This window comes from Apis cerana, linkage group LG10 (genome assembly GCF_029169275.1).
Source record: "Apis cerana isolate GH-2021 linkage group LG10, AcerK_1.0, whole genome shotgun sequence".
Classification (NCBI taxonomy): Eukaryota; Metazoa; Arthropoda; class Insecta; order Hymenoptera; family Apidae; genus Apis; species Apis cerana.
Window position 1 is genome coordinate 7,598,594 of NC_083861.1, and position 21,094 is coordinate 7,619,687.

The following is a 21,094-nucleotide window of genomic DNA, read 5'->3' on the forward strand; positions in this document are numbered from 1 at the left end:
ATACGAAAAAAATCGATTAAATCGATGTTATTTTTTCTTTTTTTTTTAATTCACGAAATATTTAAAGTACTATTACAATTGAAATACATTTTCCTTCCGATCCCTCGACACGACATCTCGTACATTAGAACGGCTGTTGCGTTATTTTTCAATTCAAAAGGAAATACGTATTCGAAAGTATATAAAATCCGTCCGTTAAAAAGAATAAAATGGCGGCAATTTTCTTCTGATCGCGATTTCATACGTCGTCACGATGGCTGTCGGCAGAGAGGCATCGATCGATTCTTTCTCTTTCCCCGCTGTCTGTTACGAAGTGGATCCCAAGGACCTGGAAGGGTCGCACGTGCCGCGAATATCGAGTCAAGATCTTCCTATGTGCCTTTTTCTTCCCGATTCACCGCCGCGAAATTTATCCCTTTAAATGGCACGTGCCAACAAACTCGCGATCCTCTCGCGAGAAAGCCTAGCGAGACTGTATTTGAAAATTCAAGCCGCCAGACACGCGTAAAAAAGAAGGAAAAAAAAAAAAGAAAAGGAAAAGAGGAGAAAGGCTTCTCTCCTTTGTTGTCAGTCATCGGATTATAGCATGGAAGATTTTCCTTCAGCTGCGGATTCGCCTTGTCGAGTATCATTCTCCTCTACGGGATGATTTTGTTAGAGAGACCGATTTACTCGATATATAGATTCTGGATTGTTGATTAAAACAGGGATGGAGATCCCAGATGCTGGTAGGTGGGTTGGGAACAAGGGGATTGGTATGAGCGATTGCGGTGAATAATTCGCTCGAGGGTAAAGTAACTCGGTCGAGTGAAACTTGGTATATATAAGCGATGGAGAAGAGATCGATTTTGTTTAGTTCGAATTTGTAGAAAGAGAGAGAGATAAATAATGTAAATATAACAGCTCGTCTCCATAACTCTTTTTGACGAAATTTTAACGATCGATTCTTTATTTTTAACGAAACTGCGAACTTTTATATAATGGATTATATATATATATATATATGGAGCAATTTTTTTCTTACGTTAGATGAATTTCCCTAAGCAAGACAATGTTGAAATATCCTTTATATTTAGCTACTTTATTTCTCGACCAAACAATATTTGAAAAAAAAAAGAAGAAGAATAAATTAATTAATAACGCCGCACGAGTTTCGTAGAATTTTTAAATGATTAATTCTTCCTGGCGATTCACTTTTAACGAGTTTAATTAATAATTAATCAACTCGAAGTGTAATTTGACAAATGTTAAATTCAAGTTAACTTCGCGAAATAGGAAAAAGTTGTTACGTCGGTTTTTGGAATTACTTTCTTGATTTACCGCCGCGGCGGCCGCGTTTCCGCCGCTAATGGGCCGCGATAAATTTCCGCTCTTATGAGTAGTTAAAGTAAATAGTGCCTACGGGACAATTACACGGGACACGGGGCGGCGAACGACGAACAATTCGGATTTTTCGTTCGATCGCGGACAAAAACGGAAATCGAGGCTAAATGTTCCCGTGAAAAAATATATATATATATATATATTTAGCTTGTTACGGAAGCTTGTTTCGATGGGATTTAAAATATCGGGATCAAATTCTCGACCGTTCTCCGGCAAATCTTCCTCGAAAAAAAAATGAAATTAATCGAAGTAGGGGCGGAGATTTGGGAATGATTAATATCTCAAAAATTTCTCCTCCGTGATCCCAGATATTAATTTTTATTAAAGATGAAAAATATTGCGTGACGATCGAAAAAAAAATGTAAAATTTCCAATTCAATTGGAAGGTTAAAAAAAGAAATTCTAAAATCTTTCTCCAATGTTTCCAAAGCTTTGCAAGGATATTAATAGAAGATAAAATTCTGTTTAAACGAGAAATGAAATTATCGGAGATGAAAAAATAATATTTCTAAAATTTCCCTTCTTTCGAAGCTTGACAAAATATCGAAAATGGAACGAAACAGAATTGTCGAAAAATATCCTCTAATGTAAAATATCTCATAGCCGAGGAAATCCGCAATTTTAACTAAATTTCACCGGTGGAAAAAATCGTCGGATTGCCACGATCCCCGTCGCAGGTGTGGCATTCGTGGACGAATGTATCAGTGCAATATGCTTGTGGCTTGGGTGTTTACCGAGCTCTCTGGTATAGCACTTGCAACAGCGACTCGTTTCGTGTTTCTAGATTCTGTCCCGTGTAACTGGAGCAGCTTGACGTGTGCGACTTGGCGTATGACGAGTCAGAGTTGAAACGAGCCAGAGAGAAAAATGCAACCGGGTATGCACAGTAGTCACGTTTCGTTTATCCGTGTGCTCGGGAAAATCCCGACTAACACGTGGCACAGGTGAAAAACACGGAGGAGAAAATCATGTTTATATGTCGTTCGGTTTGATGGAAAGAAGAAGCATTACGAGGATAATATGATCGAACCAAATTCTTGAAGAATTCTTGCTTCTCGTCATCATTTGTAACTCCTCCAATATCTTGAAAATTTATTCGAATCATCGGAGAATGAAAATTAAAAATTTCCAAACTAAGACCAAAAAGTGTCGATATTTAAACTACGCTGGTAAATTTATTGTATGCCCGATATATCTATTCTCGAATATTTCCAACTTCTTTTTTCTGCTCAACGAGAATATCAAGATTCAGAGAATCGAATCTCAGAGACGAGACAACGCCGCGTGTAGATTCTCCGATGGATGATCACCCGTCGTTACCCGATTAAACCGTAATGAGATGCAACGTGTTGGCTATGCACGAATATGTCCGTTGTTACCTCGCACACGCGCGACCTTCGTTTATTCACGATACGCCCTCCCCATCTGTATAGACCCATCCACGTGCATGCAGTCGAACTTCATCCAACGTTTCGAACAACGTATATAAACACGCACGAGCGGGCACAGGGGCGTTCACGCGTGAGGGTGAATAATACAGATGGGCGAAATGTATGCAAGCGCGATCGAAAATTTAGAAAGGGTATTAAAAATTCGCGACGTCGCCTTGATTCGATTCGAGAAGCGAATCGTCCATAAATCATATTTTTATAAAATCACTAGATTTACTTCAACGTGTGTGTGTGTGGACGGGATGATGTGATCGGGATGAAACACATTTCGACCAGTTCCCCTCTCTTAAATTATTCACAAATTAGAAATTCTTCGCGTCTATTCGTCAACGTTACATTCCTTCGAAACGGGATGTAAAAAATTTCCAATTACCATACATCGTTCAACTCGATACCGGACGATAAAAATTAACTCAATTATACGACAACGATTAACGGAAGATAAACCCTTCCCCTTTCCCCGAAAAAGTAAACAGAGCGTGTTCCTCGATCGGGCGCGTACGTTTCGTATAATCAGCTTACATATAATAGCGTGACGGTGCGTGTTCCACGCCGATATCGACGTTAACGAGCCCAGTTTGCACGGTTAATAGCCCCGCGGTACGATTTCACCGAAATTATACCGCGTATAGATTAATAGGGATAGCCTGGGATTTTTCCGCTTCTCCCATTTTTACCATGCGCGTTGATATTTTATCTCTCTTTCCCTCCCTCCCTCTCCCCCTTTCCCTCTCTGTTGAATCGATATTATCCGCGGACAAAATCTATATATATTTGCTTTCCCCTTTTATCTTCGCCCTCGCCTCGTTACATTTTTTTTTTCGCGAGAAATACTTTTGAAATTTGTAAAATTCTATCACATATATATATAAAGAGAGAGAGAGAGAGGCTAGAATAGAGAAAGAAACGATTATAAAAATTTATAGCGGGGAGGGAGGATGGAAGATTATACGAAATGCATAATCGATATTTCTATTCAGTTGCTCGGATCCGTATGGATCCCACCGAGCTATATTTGCTGGATAAAGAGCTAATGCACCTCGGTGTATCGAGCGCAATGGTTGAGGGAGACAAACAGACGTCCGCCACTTCGCGAGGCAGAGATGCATCGTCTTTCGTTCCAATGTTCCAATATTCCATCGAGCTAATACCGAAGAGAAGATACAAATTGATCGGAAAAATCGATCGGATTGTAGATAGATAAAAATCGAAGGAAATAAAAAAGTTATTCGAAAAATTTTATCGAATAGGAAAGTTTGATCTGATCCTGGACAGGAGAGGACAACAACTGTTTGCTCTGTCGCGCGGATATACATTTCCACCCTTTTGAAAATTTCTCCGATTCGATTAATGGAGAAAAATATCAACTTCCGTGGCCTATTTCTCCCCGATATTAATAAATTAATAAATTCGACGAAAGTTCGCGGCACAAATTGTGCACCCACGGCTCGGTGAACGCGACAAATGTTTTAATAGGGACATCCGACAGAGAACTTCTTAGGAAGTTGAGTTTCCGTGTACGCAATAATCCACGTAAAGTGCACGTGTTGCCCGCTACAGCCTCGTCATCTATGCTTCTCTCGAAATTTCAACGACCTTAGACCAGCATCCAGAAGGGATGAAATTTCTCTTTTGTAAATTTAGTCGCAAAATTTATCGTGTATTTAACCATGGATCGTTATCGTACCGTGTGGAAAATCAAATTCAATGTGTCTTTGATTCCTTGATCGATCGTTTATAATTCGATTTCGATTGTTTCTTTTTTTTTTTTTTTTTGCGTAAATAAATGATACGAATTTGAAAATGAGGAGGCAGTTTGATTGAAAACGCGAAAACATTTTCTTTGAACGAAGAAGGTAAAGTTAATCTCCTTTCGAAATGGAATTAAGCGATACACGATAATCGTTTCTTTGATTGACGAAGAGGAAGATAAAGTTTAATCCTTTTAAGCGCAATATGATAAATGACGAAAGGAAAATGGAAAATAGACCGAATCCGATTTTTAAAATGGGATAAATAATTCTGCTTGCGATACGGACATAGGAAAATATGAGAAAGATACGCGAAACTATGTGAACGATCGAAATTTAGATAAAGGATATATTGAAAAATCTGGGACAACGTAAGCCGACGAGCAAGCACGTATGTACATGTATGTACATCCATTTAGATCGATTTCGTAATTGAATTTTTGTCGATACAATGGTCTCTCGTTATAATTCTTGTAAAGAAATGTTTTACATCCTTGACATACTCGTTCTCGACCGCAAAAGCTTTGCATTTTAACGAAATTCTCGGAGCATTTTTCATTAAACAAGCAGTTTCGACGAAAAATCTATATATCGTGCGATAAAATGGTTGAAACATATATGTGCGATCATATGTAAAGAATGTAAATAGAAAATTCTTTCTCTGATTCAATTAATTCTATTAATTAGTACATAATAAAAATTAATTTCTCATTTTTTATGCTAAAGAATTAAAATGCAAAACATGTGCGTCTTATACATTCGAAATGTAAAAATTTTTATATAAAACTTTTTCTATCTTTATTCATTTAGAAGAAACAGACGAAATACAGGTATTAAACCATGTTCAATCTTAATTTCCTTCTTATACAACATTCTCAATGAATCTATTTGATCTCATAAATTAAAGAAAGAAATAATTATCACCGAGGGATAAAAGATTTTAACGAGAAGACTAGTGGCTCCGTGATAATTCTTCTGCACGTGTTTCTACGTGATAAAAGATCAGCTCCAGATGCAACTCGTATTTTATTCGAGAAATTTCGCATTTCTTTTCTTTTTTTTTTTTTTTTTTTAACAAAGATTCAGAAACTTTCGGTTTAATTTATTTTAGCAAAGAATTATATCGATGTAGAGGCTGATGCATCGCATGATAGCGTTCGCATTTAATCCTTTCTCACGATAATTTAATATTCCATGTGTGCGCGCCTGTTATTTCCACCAGTTTCTAAAATTAAATCGCAGTCACTCACTTCGAGATATCACTTCCGTTAATCGATGTTCTTGAACGTTTAATAAGAAAGTCTCGCAAGATAATAACGAATTTTTTATGAGATATATATATATGTTCGTGAAAAATTTAGGACGGATTGTTATATTTGTTAAATTGTTGATAAAGATTAGATAACCATTGAAAAAATATTGGAAAAATTATTTATTTGTATAAATATAAAAATAATTATCCTCGATGAGAATTATTTGTTGGTAAATTTCACTTGAAACAAATTCATCATGGGTCGATATTTCGCGAACATCAACGAACGTTTAATCATTCTTTCTTTAAATAAACGGGGGAACGGGATGAAAAATTACGATTTTGCAAATGTACTAGTAAAAGAATAAATATTCCGGGGAATACGGAATTTGATAAACCGGAGCTGTGAAAATAGAATGGCGGAAGTGACGAGGTGGGAAAAAACGAGAGAAAAGGAACGATTGTATCTTCCTTATCGGGATCGAATAAATTTTCTTTTTCGCGTAAATCGTGCTTAATGAAGCAGTGATTCGAAGTAATAATAATTATCTGAAGCTAAAATTTTAATCAACATAAACCGAGGATAATAAAGATAATAACTCAATTTAAATGTAATTTAAAGAAAAATTTTTGAAAAAAAAAGTGTTCCATCTTTCTCTATTGCTTTCGAAAATTCAAAGTAAATGTAAAGTTTCGGAATATCCTGAACGCTATTAAGACGATTCTTGACATCGAGTTTGTGAAGTCACTCGACTTTGATAGTAATTTGAGCCAAACCTTACACAATAGGAAAGGAACAACTTCCGTGCTCTTGGACAGGAAAGCGGGAGTATGCAAAAATAGAAGATATATTGCATTGTGTTCCGAAACATTCGAAAGTTATGTGCTTTTTTGTCACTGATTGAAAAAACTTTTCTTTTCCTGTAACGAATATTATCTCGAATTTTAAATTTCTCAAGTATTTAAAATTCAATTTAAAAAAAATAGCGAATAATAAATTTATTGAGCTATTTTTTAGCTTGATATTATTTTCCAATTATTAACATTATTTTGATTACCAGATCTTATCATGAAAAAATAATTGCGCATTGAGAATCTATTTGTAAAAAGTACAAGTGAAAACGCGATAAATTATTAATATTTATTTATATTATTATTATTATTATATATAATATTATTTAATAAAATTTATTTAAAGAATAAAAAACAAAAAATCTAAAATATAAGAAAGAAATTTAATATAAAATAAAATAAGAAGATAAAAAATAATCAACAATATGGAAAATACATCATATATAACACACTATGTTATTATAAACTTATAAACTATGATTATGATTCATTGTTTTTCTCTCATTCTCTCAAGTAGCTCTTGGATACATGAAATTTAGACAATGGACGCGAAAAAATTTAAAAAAAACTTAAGAAAACTTTACAAGGAAACAAAAATGTGACTCACCATTAAACATGAAGAATGAAGAACTATTGATGTTGCTATATTCTTATCAGTAATCCTTATGTGAGACCCACATCATGTAGCAAAATGTAGAAATTAAAACATCTATAATAAAAAAAAACACCATAATTTAAAATATCTATATAATATTTATTACAAATATAATAAATATATATTATGAATTATTTAAATAAGATTTTTTTTAGAATATTATAATAAAGATTAAAATTTTAATAGATTATGATAGATAATAAGTAAAAATTGGGATTTTATAATGTAAAAACTTGAAATTTAAAAATTAAAATTCTAATAATTCGATAAAAAAAATAAAAATTAAAATAAAATGAAAGATGATTATTTTTTACATAATAGATGACAGCTTTATTCTCTGAAAAAACTAATTCAAGTAGTACTTTTTTTTAATACTTTTTACTAATAACTTTTTTATTTGTTTTCCAATATTAAAAAAAAAAGGAAAAAACTTTAATTGCTTAAAGTGCTACTTAATTATAAAATATTTTTTAATATTCCGAAATGTTTATGAATTCTACGAATTTGTGCACTTAATTTTAAAAAATTATTATATTATTGTAATTATTCATTATTAAAATTTAGATTTCAATAAATTATTTCGCGATAAATATTTAAAATTGCTTCCAATAAATCTAAATTGTATAACTCAATATGTAATATGTAATATGAAATAAAAATAATACGTAATATAATGAAATTAGAAGAAACATAAACTTACTATTCGTAGATAAACAATGACACAACAACAGCTTTCCATCCGTGCATAACATAGAGGTGAACACAATGACGAAATATACCATATTTGCGAATAAAATGAGCTAAATTTTGACCACTGTTACGAATAAATACACTTAAAATACACTTGCAAATAAACATTTATAAAAATATATATGTAATCGGAAATAAAATATATATATTTTAAACACACACAAAAATTTTATATAACTTTAAATTATATACGAAATAGAACGCGCGTCTCTTCGACACGTCTAAACGATACAATAGTTCGAGCATAACTGGTTATAATTTGTCCCCATTCGATAACAATCGCTCAGCGGGCAAAGTCGAAAATCGCAAATAAATGTATCGATAAATATTGGTAAGTGGTTGCTTATAAACTTCAATATTTTAAAATATGAAATATTTATATATAAATATTTATAATTTTAATATCCTATTAACATTTTATTAATTTCATAATTTATTGATATAAAATATAATAATTTATATAATATTATAATGTATTCAATTTATTGATATTAAAAAATTGTTTATTAATAATAATATTCTTGTGTAATATTCTTATTAATATCATTTATTAATTTTAAAAATTAAATAAAAATTAAATTAATGAATTAAATTAATAAATTTTTAAAGTTAAAGTTAATTTTAAAAAAATTTATATTTTTTAATTTTAAAATTGATCATTTTAGAAATACTTTTATACATGATACAGAATATTATAGCTATTAATTTAATTTATATAAAGATATATTTTTATTTTATTTAATTAATTGTATATTAATATATATATTAATATATTTATATATATTAATATTATATATATTAATATTAATATATATTAATATGTATAATAATATAAACATTATTAATTTTATTAATTATTAATTACATTATAATTATATATATAATATTATGTATATAATTATTATATATATTATATAATATAATATTATATATATTGTATAATATTGTACATAATATAATATATGTAAATAATATTATGTATATATTAATAATTATTAATTGTAATAATAATAATAATAACAATAATAATATATAACTAATGTATATATTAATATTATATATATAATTATAAATGTTATTTATGATATATAGATAACCAATGATTTTCTGAAAATTTGAATAATATGATAACTTGATTTTAGTAAAATATTTTCTTACATACTTTCATATTTTTTATACATGTGAAAGTCACAAGCATTTTTTATTTTTATATTATATATTATATATTATTTTTTATATATAGATTTTCGATTATTAATCGATTATTTTCGATTATAATCGAGATGTCAGAATCAAATATTATTTTTGAATAAAAAATTTTTCAAATCTGTAAATGTAAAACAAATCTGAAGTAGAAAGAACAGTAAGAAAAGAATAGAAATAAAATAAGAATTGATCTTCAGCGCCATTTTTTGAGTACTAAAGATATCTTTTTAAAAAGATGGCGTTAATTCTTATTCTACTTTAGAGAAATATCTTCTACAATCAAAAAATGGCTTTAACTGATTTTTATGTTATCTTTATCTTTCTTCTATTATTTTTTATTCTTTTTTGTATTTCATTTGCAATACTTAATGAAAAAATGTTAATTTTAATGTTTTTACTTATCTTTGTTTCTTTTTTATTATTTTTTGTCTTAACCTATGATTATAAGCGAACTGTGGAATGTTAATTAAATACATTCTCATTATTTCTCTTTCGAAACTATAATATATCTTAATTTTTAATGAAATAAGAAAAATATTAGATTTTCGACTTTAAAATATATCTCTAGAATAACTTCTCAAAATATAGTATAATGTATATTAATATTATAATGCCAGTGTTCTGATAGCGGTGGGAAACAAATGATTATTTGTAATTTTATATTGAAATTTAATTTTAATTCTAATTATTACTAATATTGTAATCTTATTCTGAATCTATTAACATTGAAAATAATATTAAAATAGTAAAATTCTGTGCTTTCAATGCAGGACATTGAATGTAAAATATTATTTTTGAACAAAGTTTGTCTACTATTCTTCTATATTAATATTTTATAAATTTTTTAGTATTTCATTATAAATTGTTAAATTTTTCTATTTATTATCACAATATTCTATGATTTTATCCTGAAATTGAAAATTATTTTATATTATTTTAATGTAAATAATTTCTTACTCTTATAATAGAATATTTTTTATTATATTTTTTACTTAAAAAAATGTCGTATGGAAAAATAATAAATAGTACTATCTATATTCTTAAAAAAAAAAATATATGGATTAAAATAGAATAAAATCGTTTCAGAGCGCCAACATGAAATGACGCTTCTATTACCAATGCACGTGCAATATGATGTTGTATAAAAAGCAGTGTAAATTATCTAAATTGTTCAATGATTAATCAATGAAAATATTGTTAACAATGCTAATCAGTATTCAAAAGTGAATATTCGACAATAAAAACTTTAATTCAGTTGTGAATGAAATTAATGCATGTTGTATACATTCGAGATACTACTGTATACGGAAGCAAATAAGATTTGTAATTGTTAAAGATTTTGAAAAATAATGGAGTGTTTAGTGGCAAACGTAGATAACATGCGATTTGATATTGAAATTGCTCTTGATGAACAATATGGAGCACTTCCTTTACCTTTTACTGGAATGGACAGTACGTGATAATTTTTGTATATTCAACTTGACTAGGTTATGTTATAAAATATAAAAGTAATTAAAAAATTAAAATGTAAAATAATAATTTTAAATAAAAGTCATTTTATTATATTTACAATCTTTATAAAAATATTTTATATTTTTTGATAATTTGAATTTGAAATTAAATTAACATTAATTTATTTATTAAACTTATCTGAATATTATTTCATCATTTGTAGAATCTACTGCTGCAGTATGTCAATTTTATCCAAGGGGTACTTGTGTTAAAGGTGCTTCTTGTCCATTTAGACATGTAAGAGGAGATCGTACAATTGTATGTAAACATTGGTTAAGAGGTCTTTGTAAAAAAGGTGATCAGTGTGAATTTTTACATGAATATGATATGACAAAAATGCCAGAATGTTATTTCTATTCTAGATTTAGTAAGTACATACATATATATATTTATATATATATATATAAAATATGATATTTATTATTATTTTAAGAATATATCTATATTTTTATAAATATTCTTCTCTTTTTTAATATTTCTTATTTGTGATATTACTAAGTTTTCCCAGTATAGGTATGTTAAAATGAGTTATGAATTATTAGATGCTTGTCACAATAAAGAATGTCCATTCCTACATATTGACCCAGAAACTAAAGTCAGAGATTGTCCCTGGTATGATCGTGGATTTTGTAGACATGGACCATTATGCAGACATCGACATGTTCGTCGTGTTTTATGCATGGCATATTTAGCTGGATTTTGTCCTGAAGGTCCAAATTGTAAATTTATGCAGTAAGTTGACCATCAATTAAATCAATCAATTAAATATGTTAATATATTAAAAAGTAATTATTATGATAATACATAAATTTAAATTATATTTTATATTTTTAGCCCAAGATTTGAATTACCAGCAGTGCAAGATATGCAACCTAAAGAAGGTAAAAAAGTAATGATCACTTGTCATTTTTGTGGAGAAGGTGGTCACAAAGCAATTTATTGTAATAAAATGCCACCTGATGTACGTGAAGCTCAAGTTAGACAAGAAATAGAAGGTAATTCTCATGCTACACATCATATGAATATCCATAATGGACCTCCACCAAGAGGACCCCAAAAGCCACTTGAAGAAGTCACTTGTTATAAATGTGGAACTAAAGGTCATTATGCCAATAAATGTCCAAAAGGTCATTTAGCATTTTTGAGTCATGCTGGAGGTAGTGGAAGTGGTACTCAAAATCAAAATTATCGTAGATGATTTCATTTATTTTATTTATATAAAATCAATATTGTGATTCTATTTTAATTTAGTATAATCATTCATCTGTAAAAATTTCTATATCATATAGTAAAATAAGTTTAATATAACTACTTTTATATTAATTCATGATACCAACATCTTCGAGAAATAAAGCAACTGTTTATAAAAATTTTGTACTTTGCATAAAAAAAAATTTAATTAAATTAAAGGATATTTTGGGTTAAAATATCAAAGTATATACTATAACAAATTTAATTTATTGTTTAAACAATTAAACATGTTCCTAAATAGTTATTATTACATCCTGTAAATATATTTAAAGGATACTTGCTAAATTATTAAATATGCTATTTCTATGAGCGCATCGATTTTCGACGTAGAATGTTATAAAAAGATATATTTGTTTACTAATTTATTTAATTTGTGACATTGAATGGGAAGACGTACTTCGCTATTTGTATATGAAGTGGCATTATAAGATTATTAATTTTTTAAATCTTGTTCGCTAAAATATTAACAATATTTATCTTTTACGTGATTATTATTAGAAATATTGATTTTCTTCATTATTGAATGTGCATTTATTTAAAACATAAATAATTCTCTTATTTTAATTAATATTATTATTGTTTTTTTATATTCGTCGAAATACGTCGCATCTAAACACTGTAAGTTATTTATTGAAAAAAAGTGCAAAATTATTAGAATATTGAATGTCACTTTTTATATGCAAACAAGCAAGTGTGATTTAATTGGAAAAAAGAACTATTTGCATAAAAATTGTTTTTATCATGTTGTACTATAATCAATAACTTCAACGTAGTTAGCAGGAAAAAGTCCATAAGTACCATCAGGACCAAGACCTTGCCACCATCCTTCATCAATAGCATCTATGTGTGTAATAATATCTCCAGGATCAAATGTAATTTCTGTATCATCAGCTGCTTGATAATCATATAAAGCTCTTGCTTTCATTCCTTCATTATTTGGATCAAAATATAAGTACTGACCATCCATTTGACTGTACAATTCATTTTCAGTAACTACTTCTTTTGTCATTGATGATTGCTGAGATTCCTCTAGTTCTGACAATTTTGATTCATGAACTTGATTCGGAGGTGAAGATGTATTTGAAACAGTAGTAGTTACTATACTATCAACATTATGTGTTTTATTCTTTACTATTTTCGTTTCTTCCTGTACTTTAGTATGAGATACATCCTTTTGTTGACTTTCTTCAATTGCTTTTTTAGCTGCTTCTACATGACTATTCTTCGGTATATATTGTTGTTGTACTGGAGAAGACTTCATTTGACCAGCTGCTGAATTTTGTTCAAAAACAGCTCGTGCATTTATTGTTCTTTGTGCTATTAATTGTTGCGTTTCTTTGCTTCTCTGTCGCCGCAATTCTTCACTTCGTGATCTATGATCATCATCAACATCATTGCTATAATGTTGACTTGCAGCTAATTGATTACGTAAATTGTTCGCCTCTTCGGCACGTTGTTCTGCCAATTTTTGTCGCGCTATTGAATTTTCTTTGGCAGTGACCTATAAATATTCGAATAACATATATAAATATTGAATAAACAAAATAAAATGTATTCACTTTTATTTACTTTTTGTTCTCTGAGCAATGTTTCTTTTTCTTCTCTAGTTCTAATTTCTTCTTCAAGCCGTTGTCGTTCTTTTTCACATTTAATACGTTCTTGTTCTAATCTTTTTTTCTCCTCCATTTCCTCCCTTTGCCAGAATTGATCACGTTCTGTTGCATTTATTTCTTGTTCAGGAATTACTCTGCAATATACATTTTCTTTAAATTAAAAATTCTAAAATTCTTGTAATTCACATAGTAAAAATATATACCTGCGATATGTAGTTCCTACTGGACCTGTATTACCTTCATTTTCACCACGTGGTTCATTAAATTTATATGCTGAAGCTGTTGCTCTAGCAAGTTTTTCCATAATAGAATCTACTTCGACATCATCTTCAGAACGAGCAGTAATTGTTATATGTGCACCTTTTAATAATTTTTCTATATCTCTAATATGATTTGCACAGGTACCCTTTCTAACAATTGGTGCTCCTTCTCCTTGCTAAAACATAGTTCATTTTAATATAGATATAAAGTGAAAATAATAATCTTTTAAACAGAAATTTTTACCCAATTTATTAAAAGACATTTTGGTAAGCTTGTTTTAGTGTCTATTACACGACAAAAGGCATACATGATATGACTACTATTTAAAGAATCAATCATTTCTTCCAGACCTCCATTTCCAGAACCAACCACTTTTAAATTGTTAGTTTGTCCTTCATATCCAAACAAAGCCCTATAAATATATCTTATTATTATATCTTAATAAAAATGTGCATATTTATTATTTTCTTTTTTTAATTAATAATAAAATTATGTATAAATAGCTAATAACATATAAAACACTTTTTATTTATAATACTCAATATTATGATCATTTATTATTAAAAATGCAAATTATGTCTATTACTTTTATATTATTTCTATCAATCAAATAAAAAATATAAATTAAAAAAATGATTAAATATAATTTATTTTGTAAATCTTTGAAGATTTAATTGAACATTTATAAATTTTTAAGTTTTATACATATAAGTCATAGCAACTTTAGACATTAAACAAGATGATAAAATATAACATAAAAGAAAAATATGAAAGCCTACCAGTTAGTAGACGATTTATCGTCAACTACGCTGTGCCAGGCAGCCACCAAGGCATCTTTATTTTTTGTTAAATTAATTGACATCTTTCTCGTTTAATTCATAAAAAACCAACCATAACAACAAATCTGATAAAATTTCTATTGACAAATTAACGTCACAGATGCATCTTCACGTTTTGCCTTTTTGATAAATGTCAACGCCCTTCTGTTACCAACCGTAAAACAATGATCTTATCTATCAAATAACACGTTTAAATATATAAAAAATTAAATGAATTTTTGTTTAAATCACGAATAAGTATAAGTTTTGACACATACTAAAACATATTTTAACAAAACTTTATTGATGAAATTCTTCAAGACTGTTCTACAAAGAACGATTAAATATGCATAATGCACTAATGGAAATGTCCAATCAGTAAAAATAACACTAGCAAATAAGAAGCAAGATACAATTGAAATATTTTATATATAATTGAATTATTAAATTTATTTCTTATTTAAAAAATTATTTCTAACTAAACAAAAATTAAAATAAACTTAAATAAAAAGTTTATAATTTAATAATATTGATGAGATATCAAAGTCAATGTTTAATGATACAAATCTGAATGTACAACGTGTGTAGTGACATTTTCAAACAAATTATCATAAACTGATTTCGTGCCGGTAATCGAAATTAACATAATTTTTAATTTAGATAATTATTAAACTATATAATATATATTATATAATTATTTTCATTATGTTTATAAAATAAAAAAATAAGAAGTCTGAATAAAATTTTTAAGTTCGTTAAGTATGGTAAGTTCATCACTTTCGATTTGGCAACTTAACCTTTTTTTTTTTTCATAACAAAATAATTTTATTTATAGTTGTTTTATTCGTTCTTCAAATCCTTGATCGGAAAGGACGTAGTTGTAGAATTAAAAAACGATTTAAGGTGAGACTATAGGAATATTTTTTCAATATTTAATAAAATCATTTAATAAAACTTTTTTTCTTTAGTATTTGTGGCACTTTGCATTCAGTAGATCAATATCTGAATATAAAGTTAACTGATATAAGTGTAACTGATCCAGATAAATATCCTCACATGGTTTGTAATAGTTTTAATTTTTCTAGTGATTCTCTTAATAAAAAAAAAAATTATAATAAGAAATAAAAATATAATAATTTTCAGTTATCTGTAAAAAATTGTTTTATTCGAGGATCAGTAGTACGTTATGTACAATTACCAGGAGATGAAGTGGATACTCAGCTATTACAGGATGCTGCACGCAAGGAAGCAGCAGTTCAAGCAAGATAATTTATATTATTATTAGATATAAAAATATCTCTGATTTATTTTTTACTATTAAAATCAAGAATTATATACAATGAACATATAAACTATGAATTTGTACATCTATAAATATATAAATTGAGTTTAATATTAAAATATTAATTTCTAATTATAAGAATTCTTAAAATTATTCTTTATTGTATATATTGCATATAGAAAAAAAAAACATTGCTGTTCATAAAAGCAATAAATTTTATAAAAAAAAATATATAAATAATAAAACAAATATTATTTTAAGAGATAAAGAAATGAATATATAACAGAAAATCAAATTATATTCTGCATTTAAGCTTTTGTCCAATCTACTAATGATTTATCGTACCAAATGTATTTACCCTTTATATTTGTATCTTCTGGCAATAATGCACAAAAAACAGGAGCCTCAGCACCTTGATCAGGTGTTAAAGTACCTCGATGACTAGTCATATCAGTATCTACATAACCAGGATGTACAGCATTTACTACTAGATCTTGTCTAGAATCCGAGTTAAATATTCTTTGATGAACTCTAGCTAAAGCAGATACTCCCACTTTACTTACAATATAAGCAGAATTTGCCCACCCTTTTTCTAAATGTGTATTTGTTTTTGCAGCACTAAAAATGTAATTAAAAATTAAAATATTTATTTTAAAATATAATAAATTATAATATATTTGTAATAATTTAACATACTCAACAAATTCATGCATGATATTATCTAATTCTTCTTCTGTAAGATTTGGATTTAAAAATCTATTTCTTAGTGTTTCACTAGGAATTAATGATAAATGACCTGAAGAACTTGATACATGTACTACACGTGCATGTGGTTTTAATAATGGATAAAGTTTGCTACATACTTTTCTTAAACCAAAATAATTTGTTTTCAATGTTTCTGCAGCTTGTATAGAAAAAGGTTCTTTAGCATCCATCTATATATTTAATAGAATATATATAATAGTATTTTTTAAAAAGAAAAATAAATTAATAAATTAAATTATAATTACTTTAAATGCAATAGCAGCATTGTTAACTAATATATCAAGTCCTTTATATTTTTGTTCTAAATAATTATAAAAAGTAGAGATGCTATTATCATCAGTAATATCAAGCTGATGAAATTTGGGTTTTAGACCTTGTTTTTCAAGCTGTTTAATCGCATTCAATCCTCGATTGACATCACGAGCTGTTAAATATACAACTCCATCAAATTGTTTGCAAAGTTTTTTTACGATAGCAAATCCAATGCCTTTATTTCCACCAGTTACCTAAATATTTCATAAATTATATATATATACGATATTTGAATAATTTAAACAAAATTATATAATAATCGCAATGATAAATAATAATTAATATCGATAAAACTAATAAATAATAGATAATATCCTTATACATATAGTTTACATTATACTTACAACAGCTACACGTGTCATGTTGAATATTTTAATACGATTTTTTATTATTAATGACTAATAAAGAGAGAATTAAATGGAATATTCTGGTAATATTATATTTCAATAGACTAAATTACTGAATACAGTATAGAAAGCATATCGATATCCGTGTGTGTATGTATGTGTATGTATGATATATATATATATATATATACATAACATTTTTAAATGTAAATATATATATATTGATATATATACTATAGCTAAAAAAATTAAAAATGTTATCAATTTTTTTTCTTCTTTTTTTAATATATGTTGTAATTACAATTTTTGATAACAATATATAAATATGATAAAAACATATATATACATATAACATATATAAACATATTCTTTCAGATACAATATTTAATAATTACAATTGAATTATAAATAAAAATTAAATATAATTACAAATCAATATTAAATAATAATTTATTATAAAAACAATAAAATTATTTTTATTTGCTAAATTACTACTTCCAATGTAGCAATTCTATATTGTCTTGTTTGAATATTTCTAATAAGAACAAAAGAATATTTTTTATTAATCAACTCAATTAGGGCATTTAATGTAGTATATCCTAAACCTATACCTTTTGCTTTTGTAAAAGAAAAGTCACCCATTGTTATATAACCCATAATTTCCCTATCACAAGAATTTCGTACACTGGTACAATCTGGAAGATATAATTGTGACATTTTTTGGGATTGTTTGCATATAGCTGCACGACTTATTTCTAATAATTTCTTAGATTTATCCTTATAATTAAAACTTCCAAGTTCTTTGTTTAACATTTTATTTAATTTATTAATTAATGTTTTTTTATGGCGTACTCTTTGCTTTTTTAATCGTTTTAAAAATGCCAAATGATTCTTTCGTGATATTTTCCGAGAAGTTTCATTCGGATCAATATTTAATTTTTCAATAGGACCTGACCAATTTCTATTATTTTTAAATTTTTCTATATCTTCAGTTGTTGGCATACATATTAAAGCAAATCTTTTGGGACATCCTTTCTTTACAATATATACTTTAACACGAATTAAACAATTTTTATTTTCAAACGCATTTTGTATGGTAAGATTTGATGTATGATTTTTTAATATTTTATGTTTTCTTTTATTATCTTCTGAACTTAAACTATCTTGTAAAAAGTTTAATAATTTACGATTTCTTAATACAAAAAAATCTTCTGTAGCTGCCCATTCTTTCATTAAAATTTTCCATTCACAAAAAAAGGGACTAGAAATTCCAAACTTAATAAAGTTTACACGTCTATTTGGTGGATAATGAAAATATTTTTCTTTTAATTCTAATTTAGTATTTAATGCTTCTCTTGCATATGCTGGTGTATCTGGATCATTAATATTTGAACATTTCATGTTCTCATATTCAAATGCTATAGATTTTGATTCTCTTAATGCACCAACTCTTACACAACGAAATATGCAAGCAAGCCAAAATGGCATAGCCCAATTAGATGGAAGAATAATATCTATACTAGAACTTAAACCTAAAATAATATATTTGAATAATATATGTTCAATCATTAATAAAATAGATGCATTATTAATATTTACCTGTATTACCAATCCCAGGTTTTTGAATTAATAATATAGGTATCTTTGCCATGATTTCTTCATTAAAATATTTATCATTATTTAATCCTGGTATTAAACATTGGCTTCTTAGTTTGTTAATTGCACTTGTTGTTATATATGTTTTACTAACTTTCTCTCTTATTTTTTGTTCCCAAATTGGACTAAAATTTGCTTCTGCAATAGGCATTGACATTATTTCAATTGTTTTTATCTCTCTTTGAGGCTTGGTTCTTTTAACAGGTAAATAGAATCTTGGATCTAGAACTGTAAAACCCAGAACAATATTTGGTGGTAATTGACTAGGTGATTGTAACGTTTTTAGCACTTGCCATAATTGTTTTTGAATTTTTAAGGACTCAATATTTTCTTGATTTTCTTGATAATATTCAATATGCCATGATTTATTATTTTGACTTTCACAATTCATTTGATTTTCATCAAATTGCATTTTATCTGATTTTAAGTGAAATATTTTATCAAAATTTGGTAAATGAAGAGCATTGGTTAAAACATTAATAGTTGATGGTCCATAAAAACGAAATCGATTAAAAATATTTTTATGAATAATCATTTTACAATTTGTTTCATTAATATACAAAGAACATTCTGGAGTTTGGTTATTTGAATTAGAAATAAAATGTTCGTCGTTTGATTTAAATCCAAAACTAAGAATAATTTCTGTAATAAAATCATTTAGAAAAGATGGATGCACCCAAATCCATATAGTTCTTAAATCAGAATGACTTGGTTTCCATAAAAAATATACGTAACCAATTGGAAATTGAGGATAGCCATTTTTTTTATAAAACATTACAGTTCCTTCTCGAGTGCCTGTAATAAAAATTTTTGCAGCAAATGTTAATTCCAATGGATTGCAATGGCTTTTTAATGTTTCTTTTAAAATTTCTTCAAGTCCATTAATTTCTACACATGTATAATATGAAATATCTTGCATCAAACAATGTTTTGCTATAGCACGATAATTAGCTTTAAAACATTTATCGTTCGCATAATTTGCAATTTTGTAGCCCCATTTTTCTATCATATGAAAACGTTTTGCATGCCAAATATGAGTCTCTAACCAAATTTTATTTCTTTGTCTTCGTTTATATTCCGTTAATAAATTACGTGGTCGTCTACGATATCTACGTGATGGTCTTTTAACTTTTGGCGGCAATCCAGATTTGGTCATTTGATTTAAATGTGCTTCCTGTAATCTGCGCGGTAAACGTTTAACATTATGTGACATAACGCGCCTGCGCATATACACAGGCAATTTTTGAAATACAAGTTTCGTTTGCTGAGGATTCTCTGTAAATATATTAATAATAATATTAATTAATATTAATTTTTTATATAAGTGATATAAATTTACAAAAGTTTCCTAAAAAAGTTATGATTTATTAAATTAATTTGATATATTATAATCTTAAAATACCTATAGAATAAGTCATTGCAGCAATTTCACCAGCTCTTGCAGAAACAAGTTTCATAATGTGAACTTCATTCGGTAATTTTTGTGGTCCACCCAAGAATTCGTCAAATTGTCCTGTTTCCGCCATTTTTTTTATAGATATTTAAATGTTGTTTACATTAAGTTAACCTGATATTCTTCAAATTATTATTTAATAACTTATTTACAAATTAATATATCTTAAATTAATATATTATTAATTCTATTATTTATCCTAGTGATATATACATATAATAATTATAGAAATACAAGTTAATTATGTATTTATTATATATTCCTTAATATTATTCCAATTCTTGACAAGATACACGTGCTGGGATTTACTTACTTAAAACATGGCTAAAAATACTAATTTAAACATAGAAAGGTCGATGGATTTTGAAATAATCAAAAATATTTAAATCGTTTGCCTATAGGGGGCACTTTTTAAGTCAATAAGAATTGGACTTAAAGGAAATAAAATTGTAATAATTATTTATCAAAGTGTGTACTCAACATGCGTTGACTATGTTACATTTGAAACGTTCACTAACCAATAA

The 21,094-nt window shown here is 27.5% G+C and overlaps 6 protein-coding genes across 8 annotated transcripts in view; 2 read left to right on the plus strand and 4 right to left on the minus strand.

The window, feature by feature from the left end:
* Positions 1 to 8,353, minus strand: part of LOC107992447 (uncharacterized) — a 58,978-nt gene extending 50,625 nt beyond the window's left edge. For both annotated transcript variants that reach the window (XM_028664121.2, XM_062081064.1), the window contains exons 1-2: positions 8,045 to 8,353; positions 7,297 to 7,398 (exon numbers count right to left, since the gene is read on the minus strand). In XM_028664121.2, coding sequence (XP_028519922.2) covers positions 7,297 to 7,306 — 10 coding nt within the window. In that variant the 5' untranslated portion in view covers positions 7,307 to 7,398; positions 8,045 to 8,353. The remainder of the gene's footprint in view (positions 1 to 7,296; positions 7,399 to 8,044) is intronic.
* A 1,568-nt stretch (positions 8,354 to 9,921) lies between these two features.
* Positions 9,922 to 12,239, plus strand: LOC107992446 (cleavage and polyadenylation specificity factor subunit 4). The gene is made up of 5 exons (XM_028664122.2): positions 9,922 to 9,951; positions 10,387 to 10,752; positions 10,976 to 11,179; positions 11,355 to 11,544; positions 11,647 to 12,239. The coding sequence occupies exons 2-5, from the start codon at positions 10,650 to 10,652 to the stop codon at positions 12,008 to 12,010; spliced, it is 861 nt and encodes a 286-aa protein (XP_028519923.1). The 5' UTR covers positions 9,922 to 9,951; positions 10,387 to 10,649; the 3' UTR covers positions 12,011 to 12,239.
* A 12-nt stretch (positions 12,240 to 12,251) lies between these two features.
* Positions 12,252 to 15,079, minus strand: LOC107992445 (drebrin-like protein). The gene is made up of 6 exons (XM_062080050.1): positions 15,034 to 15,079; positions 14,717 to 14,950; positions 14,181 to 14,349; positions 13,880 to 14,112; positions 13,633 to 13,810; positions 12,252 to 13,564 (listed from the first exon to the last, which is right to left on the minus strand). The coding sequence occupies exons 2-6, from the start codon at positions 14,797 to 14,799 to the stop codon at positions 12,803 to 12,805; spliced, it is 1,425 nt and encodes a 474-aa protein (XP_061936034.1). The 5' UTR covers positions 14,800 to 14,950; positions 15,034 to 15,079; the 3' UTR covers positions 12,252 to 12,802.
* A 94-nt stretch (positions 15,080 to 15,173) lies between these two features.
* LOC107992425 (U6 snRNA-associated Sm-like protein LSm2) lies at positions 15,174 to 16,156 on the plus strand. Its single transcript, XM_017048273.3, has 4 exons — positions 15,174 to 15,519; positions 15,591 to 15,658; positions 15,724 to 15,814; positions 15,899 to 16,156. The coding sequence occupies exons 1-4, from the start codon at positions 15,517 to 15,519 to the stop codon at positions 16,022 to 16,024; spliced, it is 288 nt and encodes a 95-aa protein (XP_016903762.1). The 5' UTR covers positions 15,174 to 15,516; the 3' UTR covers positions 16,025 to 16,156.
* Positions 16,037 to 17,633, minus strand: LOC107992424 (carbonyl reductase [NADPH] 1). 2 transcript variants are annotated; one of them, XM_017048272.3, is made up of 4 exons: positions 17,459 to 17,633; positions 17,048 to 17,308; positions 16,734 to 16,972; positions 16,037 to 16,655 (listed from the first exon to the last, which is right to left on the minus strand). In XM_017048272.3, the coding sequence occupies exons 1-4, from the start codon at positions 17,474 to 17,476 to the stop codon at positions 16,346 to 16,348; spliced, it is 828 nt and encodes a 275-aa protein (XP_016903761.2). In that variant the 5' UTR covers positions 17,477 to 17,633; the 3' UTR covers positions 16,037 to 16,345. The 2 variants fall into 2 exon arrangements, with proteins under 2 accessions (XP_016903761.2, XP_061936038.1); XM_062080054.1 differs by having other exon boundaries at positions 16,037 to 16,972; positions 17,459 to 17,616.
* LOC107992438 (ribonucleases P/MRP protein subunit POP1) lies at positions 17,533 to 20,873 on the minus strand. The gene is made up of 3 exons (XM_017048295.3): positions 20,520 to 20,873; positions 19,061 to 20,392; positions 17,533 to 18,993 (listed from the first exon to the last, which is right to left on the minus strand). The coding sequence occupies exons 1-3, from the start codon at positions 20,641 to 20,643 to the stop codon at positions 17,945 to 17,947; spliced, it is 2,505 nt and encodes an 834-aa protein (XP_016903784.1). The 5' UTR covers positions 20,644 to 20,873; the 3' UTR covers positions 17,533 to 17,944.
* Between the last annotated feature and the right edge of the window lie 221 nt (positions 20,874 to 21,094).